Source organism: Spermophilus citellus, assembly GCF_964194105.1.
Source record: "Spermophilus citellus genome assembly, chromosome: 2".
Lineage (NCBI taxonomy): Eukaryota > Metazoa > Chordata > Mammalia > Rodentia > Sciuridae > Spermophilus > Spermophilus citellus.
The window spans coordinates 71,982,766-71,996,661 of record NC_138183.1 but is presented as its reverse complement, the minus strand read 5'-3'; the positions used below and the strand labels follow the sequence as shown (position 1 = coordinate 71,996,661).

Here is a 13,896-nt window from a genome sequence, read left to right as displayed (position 1 = left end):
ATTTTTTCAAAGAACCAACTTTTTGTTTTGTTAATTTTTTCAATAGTTTCTTTTGTTTCAATTTCATTGATTTCTGCTCTGATTTTAATTAATTCTTGCCTTCTGCTACATTTGCTATTGTTTTGCTCTTCCTTTTCTAGGGCTTTGAGATGAAGTGTGAGCTCATTTATTTGTTGGTTTTTCCTTTTTTTGAGGAATGACCTCCAGGCGATGAATTTCCCTCTTAAAACTGCTTTCATTGTGTCCCATAGATTCTGATATGTTGTGTCTGTATTTTCATTTATCTTTAAGAATTTTTTGATTTCCTCCTTTATGTCTTCTGTAACCCATTGATCATTCAGTAACGTATTGTTCATTGTCCATGTGATGTAGGATTTTTCCTTCCTTCTTTTATCATTGATTTCCAGTTTCATTCCATTATGATCAGATAAAATGCATGGTATTATCTCCACCCCTTTATATTTACTGAGGGTTGCCCTATGGCATAATATATGATCTATTTTTGAGAAGGTTCCATGTGCTGCTGAGAAAAAAGTATATCCACTTGATGATGGTTGATATATTCTATATATGTCAGTTAAGTCTAGGTTATTGATTGTGATATTGAGGTCAATAGTTTCTTTATTCAACTTTTGTTTGAAGGATCTGTCCAGTGGTGAGAGAGGTGTGTTGAAGTCACCCATGATTATTGTGTTGTGGTCTATTTGATTCTTGAACTTGAGGAGAGTTTGTTTTATGAACGTTGCAGAGCCATTATTTGGTGCATAAATATTGATAATTGTTATGTGTTGTTGGTGAATGGTTCCTTTGAACAGTATATAATGTCCTTCCTTATCCCTTTTGATTAAGTTAGTCTTGAAGTCGATTTTATTCGATATGAGAATGGCCACCCCTGCTTGCTTACGAGGAGCGTGTGCGTGGTATATTTTTTCCCAACCTTTTACCTTGAGCTTATGTATGTCTTTTCCAATCAGATGTGTCTCCTGGAGGCAGCATATTGTTGGATTTGTTTTTTAATCCATGTTACCAGCCTATGTCGCTTTATTGGAGAGTTTAAGCCATTAACGTTTAGAGTTACTATTGATATATGGTTTGTACTTCCTGCCATGTTTGATTATTTATCTTTTTTTTTTCTAATTTAGTTTGTTTCTCCATGATTAGCTTTCCCCCCGTCCTCTGTCTTTACCGAGGCACTTCCCGCTGATGGTTTTGGTTATCGTTTTCCATTTCTTCCTCGTGTATAGTTTTGCTCAAGACGCTTTGCAATGCTGGTTTTCTGGCTACAAATTCTTTTAGCTTTTGTTTATCATGAAAGATTTTTATTTCGTTGTCATATCTGAAGCTTAATTTTGCTGGATACAGAATTCTTGGTTGGCATCCATTGTCTTTCAGTGTTTGAAATACGTTGTTCCAGGATCTTCTCGCTTTCAGCGTCTGTGATGAAAAAATCCGTTGTCAACCTTATTTGTTTACCCCTAAATGTAATCTGCCTCTTTTCTCTTGTAGCTTTTAATATTTTCTCTTTGTTCTGTATATTGGATAGCTTCATAACAATGTGTCTTGGCATTGGTCTACTGTTATTTTGTGTGCTCGGTGTCCTGTATGCATCTACAATTTGTATATCTGTTTCCTTTTTTATTTCTGGAAAGTTTTCTGTAATTATTTCCTTCAGCAAGTTACTCATTCCCTTGGCATGAATCTCTGTGCCTTCCTCTATCCCGATGACTTGTAAGTTTGGTTTTTTTAAGTTATCCCAAATCTCTTGGATGTTTTTCTCGTGATTTTTTACCAGCCTTTCTGAGTTGGCTAGACTCTTTTCAAGATGATATATTTTGTCTTCATTATCTGACGTTCTGGCTTCTACTTGCTCCACTCTGTTAGTGATACTCTCGATTGAGTTTTTAATTTGGTTTATCGTTTCCTTCATTTCTAGAATTATTGTTTGATTTTTTTTAATAATCTCTATCTCCTGATAAAGATGCTTAACTTCTTCTTTTATCTGTTTATGCAATTCATTTTCAATGTGATCTTTAAGGTTCCTTTCCATCTGTCTAAGGTGTTCCTTGAGTTCTTTATATGGCCATTTTTCTGATGACTCCAGGTTCTCCTGAATATTTAGGCTGTCTTTCATTGTTTGTACTCCTTTTCTTCCTTGCTCTTTTATGCTCATGATACTTCTTGTTCTGTTTGACTGCTGAGTTACTGTTTACTCTTATAAATTTATTTGATGCTTGGGAGGAGAGGTATTAGAAGGGAAGGGAAGAAGTGAAATCCACTGCTGATTACCCATTCAGCTTCTCTGCTGGGAGCGAAGTGAAAGAGGAAGCAGATGGGCCCATATATTGTATTCCTGAGGGGAAAAATAGTTACCGTGGAGCACCTTGAAGTTCTACGCATAGATGTATACCCAAGAGAATTGAAAACATGTTCATACCAAACATTTACAGCCACATTATTCATAGTAGCTAAAGAGTAGTAGCACCCCAAAATGTGTTATCATCTGTGAAAAGGAAAAAAAAATGTGGTATGTTCATTGAATGGAACATTGGCCATAATAAAGAAATGAAATACTGGCACACCCTATAATATGGATGACCCTGGAGATGTTTTGCTGATTGAAAACAGCTATGTAATACATGATTCCATTTGTATGATCAGAATCTGCAAAGCAGATTATCGAGTGTCAGACACTAGGAAGGAGAGACTGGGGTAATGACTCATTGCTAATACGAATGGGATTTTTTGGTTTGGTTTGGTCTGGTTTGTGGTTTGCTTTTGGAGATGTGATGAAAATGGTTTACATTAGATAGTAGTGACAGCTGTACAACTCCAAGTATACTAAAAACCACTGATTTGTTTTTTAACTTAAAAAATTGACTTCAGAGTTCATTTGAAAGAATAAATCTAAAGAAATAAATTGTTGAATAAAGAAGAACACTATACCACCAGATGTTTAAATGTTTAAATAATTAAAACTATGGTACTGTTTCAGAAACTCAGTAATGGAAAGAATACCAAGCCCTGAAACAAATCCCATTGCATACTATGTACAGATTTCATCGATGAAGACTATGACATTTCTCATAATTAAAGAGTCTTTATCCAGTTTGTTGATAAAAACTTACTTTGTGGAAAATAATTGGGTTTTTACCTCATACTACATAAGCTATGTGCAAGTGAACCAGGCAAATACTTCATGATATCACTTGTATGTGGAATTTTAAAAAGTTGAACTCATAGAAACAAAAAAATATAGTGATAGTTGTAGGAGTTGGGGTGGGAAAAAGAACAGGGAGTTGCTGGTCAAAGGTACTAAGTTTCAGTTAGGATAAATAAGTTTTGGAGATAATATATTTAAAAATTGCTAATAATAGGTCTTTAGTGTTCTAACCGTGACAAATATGTGAGGTGATAGATAAGTTAATTAGCTTGATCATGGTAGTCATTTCACAGTACATACATAAAACATTATATTGTACACCATAAATACATAACAGTTTTTATTTGCCAGCTGTATCTCAGTAAACCTGGTGGTGGAAAAGGATTAAAAAATTAATTGCAATAAGATATTGACCAAAAAAAAGTGACAAATTGAGATTTAATATCTCTTTAATATATAAATATCTCAGAAAACTGTAAAACATGACTATTACAAATATAAAGTTAGGTAACTCATAAATGAAGATAATTAGGCAAAATAGGTATTTCATAAAGAAGAATCAAAGGGAAAATAAGCAGACAAATATATTTACACTTTATGATAACTAAAGAAATGTAAGCTAAAATGAAGCTTTTTTTAACTAAGTTAGTGAAGATTAAAGTATTGATGAAAAATTTAGGATATAGGCATTGAAGTACATCAAATAGAAATATAAATTAAATAGCCTTTTTAGAGGGTACTTTGACATTATCTATTAGTGTATTATTAATATTAATACTATATAATATTAATAATACATAATATATTAGTATGTATTATATATATTATAATAACTATTACACGGTTGTTCTCTGTTCCAGCAAGTATACTTGTAGAAATTTATCCTAAATAATTAGATATGCACATGGATTTATATATAAGATTGGTACTCATGTAAGAACAGAAATAAATAAGGGAATAGTTAAATTGTGCTGATCTTTAGGGTAAACATTATGCAAGAGTTAAAATTGTTATAGAATAGTATTTAATGTCATGAGAAGTGGAATAAACTCAGTACAAAATAATATCCTGAGTTTGTGTTAAAAATAAACTTTGAGAATGGTGTGACTGATTTGTTAACAACCAGAGACATGAAAAACTGTGCTCTGTATTTGTACTATGAATTGAAATGTTTCTGCTGTCATGTATAACAAATTAGAATAAATAAATAAATCTTATAAATAAATAAATAAACTCTTTGAGTGATAATGAACTGCAGTCGATTTCCATGCATGCATGAGTTTGTTAGGATGAACCCAACTACTATATATAACCGTTAAGCTCTTAAAAAAAAAAAAAAAAACAAAAAAAAAAAACCTCTTTGTAAAAGCGTGAACAGGGAAAAAAACCTGAAAGATTGGTTATATATCAAAGTTTTAAGAGTAGTAATTTATGGCCCATAGGATAATAGGTAATTTTTTTGTTTTTTTTAATATAATTTTTATTATTTAAATTTTCTATAATAATCATCAATTTTATAATTAGAATGAAAACCATTGTTAAAAAATTTACAAGATTGATGGCATTTGTATTTTCTGTAGTCTTTCATTTTAAAACTGTTATTCCTCTAATTCATAGCCCTACTTTAGTTTTATTTTATTTACTTACTCATTTTTTAATGTGGCAGTTAGAAAAGAATACGTTCATTTAAGGTTTATCATATAAAGGCATTCATATTGTCAATATCTTAGATTTAATCCATATGTTTATATGTCTTCAAGATCATTTAAAAGTAGTTCATTTATTTTTGGTTATTGACTTTATACCATTTCTTCTGGTAAGAAAATGACCCAATGTTCTCATTAAAGTTTGTTCTTTGGATTAATAATGCATCCTTATATATCTTAAGGAAAAGAATATGGTAGGTTTTTTTTTTTTTCTTAAACAGTGTAAGGTTGTTTTGTTTTTGTTTTTAAGAAATTAATCTTGGGCTGGGGTTGTAGCTCAGTGGGAGAACACTTTTCTAGTATGTGTGAGGCACAGGGTTTGATTCCTAGCACTGCATATAAATAAACTAATAAAGGTCCATTGACAACTAAAAAAAAAATTTTTTTAAATATTAATCTTTTTGAAAACCTTTTATATATGGTATTTTTGCCTCAAAATCAAACAATTTCATTTTTTAACATAGAAATATTCTATAAGAAATTATCTAAAGGATTTTCATGAAGTGGAGTACTCTTTTCAATCCATATTAAGATATCAGGCTAAAAAGTAAAAAGCTGCTGTGTTTTAGCCTAATGTCCTACAGACTGATTCTTCAAAAAAATGTAATGACCTTCAAATTAATTTTCCTGGTAGAAGTTCAACTGGTACTATTTTTGCTTACTTTTTAAAATAAAAAATATCTTGATTCTCAGAGACTCACCAGCTATCACCTCTGTAATAAATTTAGATGGTGATTAATAAACTCATTAGAGCTTAGAGAAAATATTTAAAACACATCATTGATAAACCATGAATGTCCTACTTGGAAGTAATCTCACTCCTTTGTACTTGTCATCTCTTTTATTAAATTGTTCATTCATTCATTCATAAAATATTTATATATCCATTACTGATGACAGTGGGTATGAGGTAATGGACATATCAATTAGAAATGAATAAGCATCTTACAGAGTTTAAAAACAAATAAAGCACCTTCAGAATTTAGTGTGAATGAAGACATGCAAAGAATTTTTAATGTGCATGCTGGGTTATAAAAGTACTGTGGAAGTTCAGAAGAGGGAAAGATTTCTTGTAGGGAAGAAAGGGATGTGTGAGGAATGGAGAAGAGATCATAATACAGGAGAAGGTATTTGCTGGGGACTTATGACAAACAGATAAAGGCATCGTTTGGCATCATGCTGTTTCTATTATTTACTGTTGACAAGTGTATATCTGGTGTTCTTTAGCTGATCTGAAAATCCCCTGATGGATTGTGGTAGGCCCTTGATAATTATGTTCATTGCTCAAAATTCTTGGACTACCTGTTCAAGACAGTGCCAAAACTTACTTTCCTTTTCTTTCTTGTCCCCACCCCACCCTGCCCCACAAATGCTGCTTTGGTTTCTGTCATTCTTTAATTTACAAGGTTGGTTATACAAAGATTTGAACATTTTACTGCTGGATTTTATTTATTTATTCACTTTAAAACCTCATTTATCATTGATGACAAGTTGGAAACAAAAATAGTCATGAGCCCTTACAAAATCCTATATTCATGCATCATGGTTTTGTACTAAGCTCTTAGAATTAAGTAGTGAACAAAACAGGTATACTGTTTGCCTTCATGACACTTATAGATAATAGAAAAACAGATAATTATATTTAATCTATAATTGAACAGATATAATATATTTTCATGTTAGATATAATGCATATTAAATAAAATAAAGTTTAATCAAATTAACCTGCATTTATATTTTCCTTCTATATTAACATTACTTGTAAGTGACTGTCTTAATGTTTGACATTATTTTAAAATTTGGCTTTTCTCTCCATGTGCCCATCAGAATGTGAATAGTCAAAGTCAAGGGAAAGAAAGACAGGTCTTTTGGTTCTGTGGTTTTAAAACAAATTCCTGTAACTTTATAAGGTAAGAGAGAAACCAGCATGCATTAAACTTCTAAACGACAGCACTGTGCTAGACAAGGTGTACAGAATATTGGTGAGAATGGTATTGTTTAAAAAAAAATCAAAGAGAAATTATAGGTGCTAATAGAGAAGAAAAATCTTTAGAAAATTCCTCTTCTCACTTTTCTTTTTTCTTCCTTCAAGATTCTTCTTGATGAACTATCTTCTACTAAGCATTGGGCATCCATGCATGTTTCAGACCACAGTGGATTTCACTACCGCCAGTTTTTGTTAAAATCTTTGATGAGTCAAACTGTGACAGACAGTTCTGTATTGGAGAAAAACACTTTGAGAAATGAACCAGCCCTAGTTCTTCCAAAAGATGAAGAAGCAGCTGCTTCAACAGAGGAACCAAGGATAAATCTTCCCCATCTCCTAGAAGAAGAAGTGGAATTCAGCACAGATCTTATTGATTCCTACCCAGGACATGAAACCCTTTGGTGTCATAGGTAAGAGAAGAGAAAACCCATTTCCTACATGAAGTTGGCATGTCTTGATGAGAGCTGCAGAAGGTGTTAAATCTGACTTCTGCCTCTTTAGGTATTCATAGGCATCTGATTTTGGAGCTTTGCCTTTGTGAGTAAGAAAGGGTTTATGTTACCATATCATTTTTATTAACATGAAGTTTCTGGTGCAGTTTTTTGCCTATGGCTTAGGACAGTAGTAGTCAGCCTTTACTTTGCAACAGAATAATCTGTGTTACTTCCAAAATAAAAGGAAAACAAGACAAATAAAAGTTTGTGGACTCCCTCTTTGGAGACCGTGATATTTAGCATATCTGAGATGGAATTTTGTTATTTTTTTGCCATTAATATGCCTAAAGAAATATAAAATAGAACAAAAATCTTCAATATCAAAACAATCTCAAGTCCCAATCTACCTTCTCTTGAAAACGTAGAATAAGGGTGTCTTAATTTTAAGAGGAAAAAAGAATTTTCAGCTGGGCTTGATGGTGCATGCCTGTAATCACAGTGAATCAGGACGCTGAGGTATGAGGATCACAAGCTCAAGGCTTGTTTTGTTGTTGTTGTTGTTGTTGTTGTTTTTTTAAAGACCAGAGGGTTTAATCAATTTTAATGCATAGTCAGAGTTGAAACTATTGATTAAAGCCTGAGGGAAAAAAGTAAGTTTTATTATTTTTTTACCCTAATGATCTACAAATTAACAAAGTGTAATATCTTGATGCTTTTTGTTTATTTAAATTTTAAAAAATTTAAAAGAATTTCTCTTGGGATACAGAGAAAGACTAGTAGAAAGGTGTGAAACAATATAAGACTTGCTTGTGTTAGTCAGGAGGTAGGTGTTTTAAAAGTTTGCATATTAATAAAATTACTGAGATCTGCCCATTATCTTGTCCAGTCTAGTTTTAGGCTGTTTGAGGAGATGGACACCTGCTAGTCTATGCTCAACCTACTCAGAAAACAATCTCTCCTTTTTGGCACATTCATGAATAGAGAATTATCTTTTACTTATGTGTTTGGTACTAGGAAATGAGCCCCTTGCCTCTGAGCCACTTCCCCAGCGCCTTTTTTCTTTCCTTCCCTACCCTGCCCTTCCCTTTCCCCTTCCCCTTCCCCTTTCCCTTCCCTTTCCTAGTTCTCACTAATTTGTTGAGATATAACAACTTAGAAGCCATGTAGTTTATCATATTGTCTACCAGAAATGTTCCCCTTACCCCAAATCAGTGTTTGGAGATTAGCAACAGGGATTTCATTTTGACAAATAGTTCTAGGTGAGTTTTTAAGGACACGAGAACTGTTCTTCTTAGAGGAAGAACAGAAACTGTATCTTTTAAAGTGTTTTTCTTAGAGTTCAGCACAGATCCACTACATACGGATGTTTAAGACTAGTGATGGATTTACAAGATAGTGATTGATTTCTAGATCATAAGACCAACTGCAACAGATGTGTTCTTTTAATTAAAAGGATTGGATAAAGGCTATGGACTAAGCCTCTGGATGAACCCTTTAATTCCCCATTTCTAGAATCTCTTGTCTTCCAAGATATCAACGAGATTAGTTTTTTATTTTGTTATATATAATATTGATATTATATAAAACAGATATTGATTGAACTAAGACCTATTTCTATTTTCATGTTAAAGTAATAACTTCAAGTTGTCATCATTCAGTAAATGCTTATTGAAAAACTTTTAATAGTGTTCTTTCTCACAAAACAAACAAGTAATCTGAAGTATTTGTCCAAATACCCAGACTTCATGTCAACTGTTTTTCCTAATTCCTCTGTTTATCTTTGGGTTATGAAGTGGGCCACAAACTCAGCACTGTGTATATGTTGATATGATCACAATTTTTTTCCCCTGAAAAGCTTAACTTTGCCATGAGATTTTCTTTATTCTCTTCCTCCCCCTCCCCCATCATAGGCGGCATGTTTTCTACCTTCAACATCACTTAAATGGTAGGTTTCCTCACAGCATGACCCAGCTGTCACCTGCAGACAGTCCTGGAGAGACTTTGAGTGATTTGCACCTCATCCCAGCAGATCCTCGGGTGTCTCAGGCAATGGAAGTAGATGGATTGAATGACTCAAGCAAGCAAGGCTATTCCCAAGAAACCAAACGCCTGAAGCGGACCCCAGCTCCAGATTCTTTGGGCCTAGAAATGGAGCACAGGTTCATTGATCAAGTGTTGTCCACTTGCCGGAACATAGAGCAAGCCAGGTATGCCAAAGCATACAGGAAATGGCTGGTCACTCTGAGTCAATGAAAGTGGATTAATCCTGTAAGGTTCCCCTTTTAGTGCAATATTGCTTTCCTTTCTTATTGACATAGTTGCATGAACTGTTTGCTATTATTGGCTAATATGTTCCTCATCTTTAGGTTAAAAGTCCATAGGAAACCTTACATTTTATTTATTTTATTAAGAACTGGCATTCCTTTGGGGATACAGTAATTGTATAGCTCCTTACTAAAAAATGAGTCTTAAATTTTTTCTTTTTAATTCCTCATCCTTTATATTTCTATACATGGGGTTTTCACTCAGTTCTTATAATTGGGTCACATATACATCCACCCACCTCATTTTGATTGCTATATAGGCAAATTTTTTAAATAAAAAATTTTTGTTGTAGTTCAGCTTAGAAACATTAATACAGATGCAGAAGAACTTAATTTATTTTCAGAATCAAATGGCTTGATGTTTGGATATGTGAAAATATAAATCAGTTCTTTTTCTAGAATGTTCTACTCAAAAGTATAGACTAATGTAACCAAAGTCAGAAGTATTGAAATTTATATTAAAAAAATGCTTCCAATGTAATCCATTTTTAAATGATTATTTAAAAACAGAATCTAATTTAAGAGTTTATGTAAGTGTAGTACTGGAAAATTATTTTTATTACTAGCTTTGATAGGTTGTTTTTTACCTCATATTTGGTATATGCCAAAACAGTCATATCAGCCCTGATAAAATAAATTTTTTAAAAACCCAGAATGCCATTTTTAGTTATTACTACTTTTTCTTTTCCAAAATCATTCATGAAAAATGGAAGAAATATACATACATATGTATTCATAGAAACTCCTTTTTAAAAAATTAAGTTATTGATATTATATTGGATAAACTACAAAATTTTGTGGACTATGAAAAGTTTACTGGCTAAAGCCAGGAGGAAAGAATAGTTCAGGAGATTAATTCTTCAGTTTTTATTTAAAAACAAAACAGAACACTTTGATACAGGATTTTATCAGGGATGAGGTACCAAAGTATCTACATTAATGCTGTATCTTAATTTTCAATAACAAGGGCTGAGTTTTTCAGGTTGATGAAGTGGGACTAGGGAAAGAGTCAGCTAATATCTACTTTCTTATTATATTTTCTCCTTTGTAAATGGTCTGTACTTCTTTTTTCTGTATACTGTTTTCTTTATTTCACCACTCCATTCCATATTTTTTTGTCACTTTGACTTGTGTATAATTTTCCTCATTTGTCTTATTTCAGGAATGCCTACTGAAGATTTTATGTACTCTGTTTCAGTGAATTTCATTCCCATCTAAATACACACACACACACACACGAAATATGAATAGAAACTGCCCCTCTAAAAGTTTCTCTAATGATGAAGCTGTTTCTTGTCCTACATGTATACAAATGTAATAGTTATAGAAATAAGTATGACCACCATGCTTTGCCTCTTCTCCTTTTTACTTGCTTAGTAATCTGTAAGGTGGGGTAGGATGTAGGGAAAGGCAAACCTCTCCTGTCTCAATCTTGTGAATAGCCAGGACTTGAGTTAGAAGTACTATTTTAAGGGAAATGGAATAGGTCCTTTATTTGGGCATCATGGTTTTGTTGAGCAGTGAACTGTCAACCTGAATGATATACTTGTAAGAACACCAGGAAAATTATCTAGCCTGGCCCCAGTAGACAGATGTTGCTCTTATCTCTTCGGGCAAAAAATACCATTTTTATACTTTATATAATTTTTAGGAGAGAAAATAATTGCCATAATGAACTTACTTCCATGGCCCTTTGTGTACAGAGCTTATTTTGAATCAAATACCTCAAGGTCTATGTAGATTTCTATGGATAAAACCCATTAGATTTATGATTTTCAACTCCTGCAGGGGTTGAGTAGAAACTACACAGAGATGACATGGGAGGTTCAACACATTCCAGTAATACATGTTGCCAAATTCTGGACTACTCAGTATCACTGTTTTCTCAAGCATAATTTTTAGTATCCTAAGTAATAGGGCTTCTTTGATTTGAGTGCAACTACTTTGATGTGAATACACATCCGGACATGAGTGTAGATAATATCCTGAGAACATTAGTTAAACTTTTATAGTGCACCATGCCTTTTTATACCTTACACCCAATATCTTGGTCATCTTTGTTGTTAACTGCTCAAACCCACCACTTTCTGAAGCCATGTAGTGTTTTAATATACCTTGGTCTTCTTTTCTTAATAAAGTTTTAAATAGAGAATGAGAATACAAACATCCAAAGGATACTGTCAGTATGTGACTTTTGTATGCTACTTTATTTTAAATTTGCATTTTACTTAGAATTGCCCTATATGATTATTTTTGTTTTGCCGCCCCCCCCCCCAAGTGATTAACATTTAAACTGACTAGCATAATATGTCTTTGTCTAAATGAGCTCATGCAGTAGAAAAAGTATGTCTGTTTTCAGGGGCTTGTTAGCCTTATTTTTCTTCAAATATGTCATTGTTTAAAAGGGAAAGATAGTTAAGATTTGACGTGTTTCATCACATTTTCACTGAAAGAGTAATAGTTCATCATCCTGTGGATCAAGAATACTACTGACAAGCAAAAAGCAGTAGGTAACTAACACCTTCATAACACTCTTCACCCTGCCTTTTTAATGTAGACTTATTTTGGTAATATAGTATTTCCAGACTCTACTGTGTGTGCCTTGCTCATTGTGAGGGCTCACTGACTACTTATTAAATGAATGATTGATTAACTGAAGAAGGGAAAAGATTGGTCATGAGTGATGGATAGAGTGATGATTGAGAAATTAATTGTTTGTGAATAATACTTAGGGAGAGCTGTTGCATATAGAAAAAGTTAATTTAAATTTATTTTCTTCATTACTTTGTTTAAACTCATTAAATTCTGGCCAAGAAATGCAGCTCTAGAATTATCAATGAGCTATACCTTAATCTACATTAAACATTTATAGAAACCCACTTGCATTAAGGATACTACTTTCTGTTTACTTATTTAAGGACACATATACAAAGCTTGAACCATTTGAGAACAGCTGAAGAAATTCTTTGATTTCAATGACTTGTTTATTGTATCTTCATGAATAGTTATTTTATGCTTCTCCTTTTTTCCCCATTAATTTGAACTGTGAATCTTTTAGTTATTTCCTAAACCTGAAGAGTTGTTTTTTAAGCTTAAGGATCTGATAAATATTAATATCTACTATTATTTCTTTAGAAACTCCAGGCCCAGACTTTCAGTCACACTTCTTAATTCTTCTAGTACAGTTCTAATTTAAATTGAGAGCTTCATTAATTTCTTTCTTTTTTTTTAAGCAGTGCTAGGCTAGGGATCATACTCCACTTTATTAATAATTAGTAGGATTAAACGTATACAGGTTGTCACAAAAAACACTTAGATATTCAAATAAGGAGTTTGGTGACATGTGGAAACAAAAGTTTTTGGATTTTTATGCAGCAGTCTATAAGAAAGCATATATATTTGTGTGGTTTTGATATGTTCAGTTCATACCAGTTTGTACTTGGCGAATGAGTATATGTGTAAAAAGAACTTGTAATATTGCTGCAAACATAATTATAATTTTCTCTCATATAGCATCACATGGTCTATGACATGGGCTAAATGCAATTTAGGAGTAGAACTACCACTTGCTATACAACAATCTCTACCTTAGAACCCCTGAATTATAGAAGATGCTGAAGATCTAGTTGCAAAAGAAAGTTGCACATGATTGGAGGGGCAGTGTAAAAAGCTGTTTTAAGTTTACTGTTATTTTTTTACTAGAAAATTATATTTTAAAACTAAGATATTTAAAGTATGCTAAAATTTTTGAACACCAAAATCTTTTGTCTTTTGAATGAATTCCTCAAACAGACCTGCAAACTCTAGCATTCTATGTGCTGCTGCCTCCCCGTGCTCTGTAATGATCTCCTATTTATTTGAGATGTGTGTTGAGGCACTGGAAAGTTTAGGCAAATTTAGTATCATAAAGGCAGAGAGCCAGAAAAATCAACCCTAAGAATTCTACTTTCTGTCACACAGTGTCTTTTTAAAAACAACTACATACTATGTTAATTTGAGTGCCTTTGTAACTTGGGGTCGGAGCAGGATCATGTTACTTTAAACTCTAATATTTAGATAGAAAACAGGGACATAAAACAGCTGAATATGACTCATGATTTTATTTATTCCCTTTGTTAGACCTGGTCCTATCTTATCCTTTGATGAGATACTAATACAAGAAAGTAGAGTCCTTTATTTCTATTTCATTAGTTCTCTTTTTTCCCCCTAAATCCGTATTCGATTTTTTTTTTCATTTTGTGGTGTTGGGGATTGAACCCAGGGCAAGCACTGTACCAACTGAGCT

At 32.7% G+C, this 13,896-nt stretch overlaps 1 protein-coding gene across 1 annotated transcript in view; it reads left to right on the top strand.

The window, feature by feature from the left end:
• The window catches only part of PTAR1 (protein prenyltransferase alpha subunit repeat containing 1), a 50,258-nt gene extending 39,520 nt beyond the window's left edge, over positions 1-10,738 (top strand). Inside the window, exons 6-7 of the mRNA XM_081278501.1 lie at positions 6,959-7,263; positions 9,198-10,738. Coding sequence (XP_081134627.1) covers positions 6,959-7,263; positions 9,198-9,540 — 648 coding nt within the window. The 3' untranslated portion in view covers positions 9,541-10,738. The remainder of the gene's footprint in view (positions 1-6,958; positions 7,264-9,197) is intronic.
• The last annotated feature ends 3,158 nt before the right edge of the window (positions 10,739-13,896 follow it).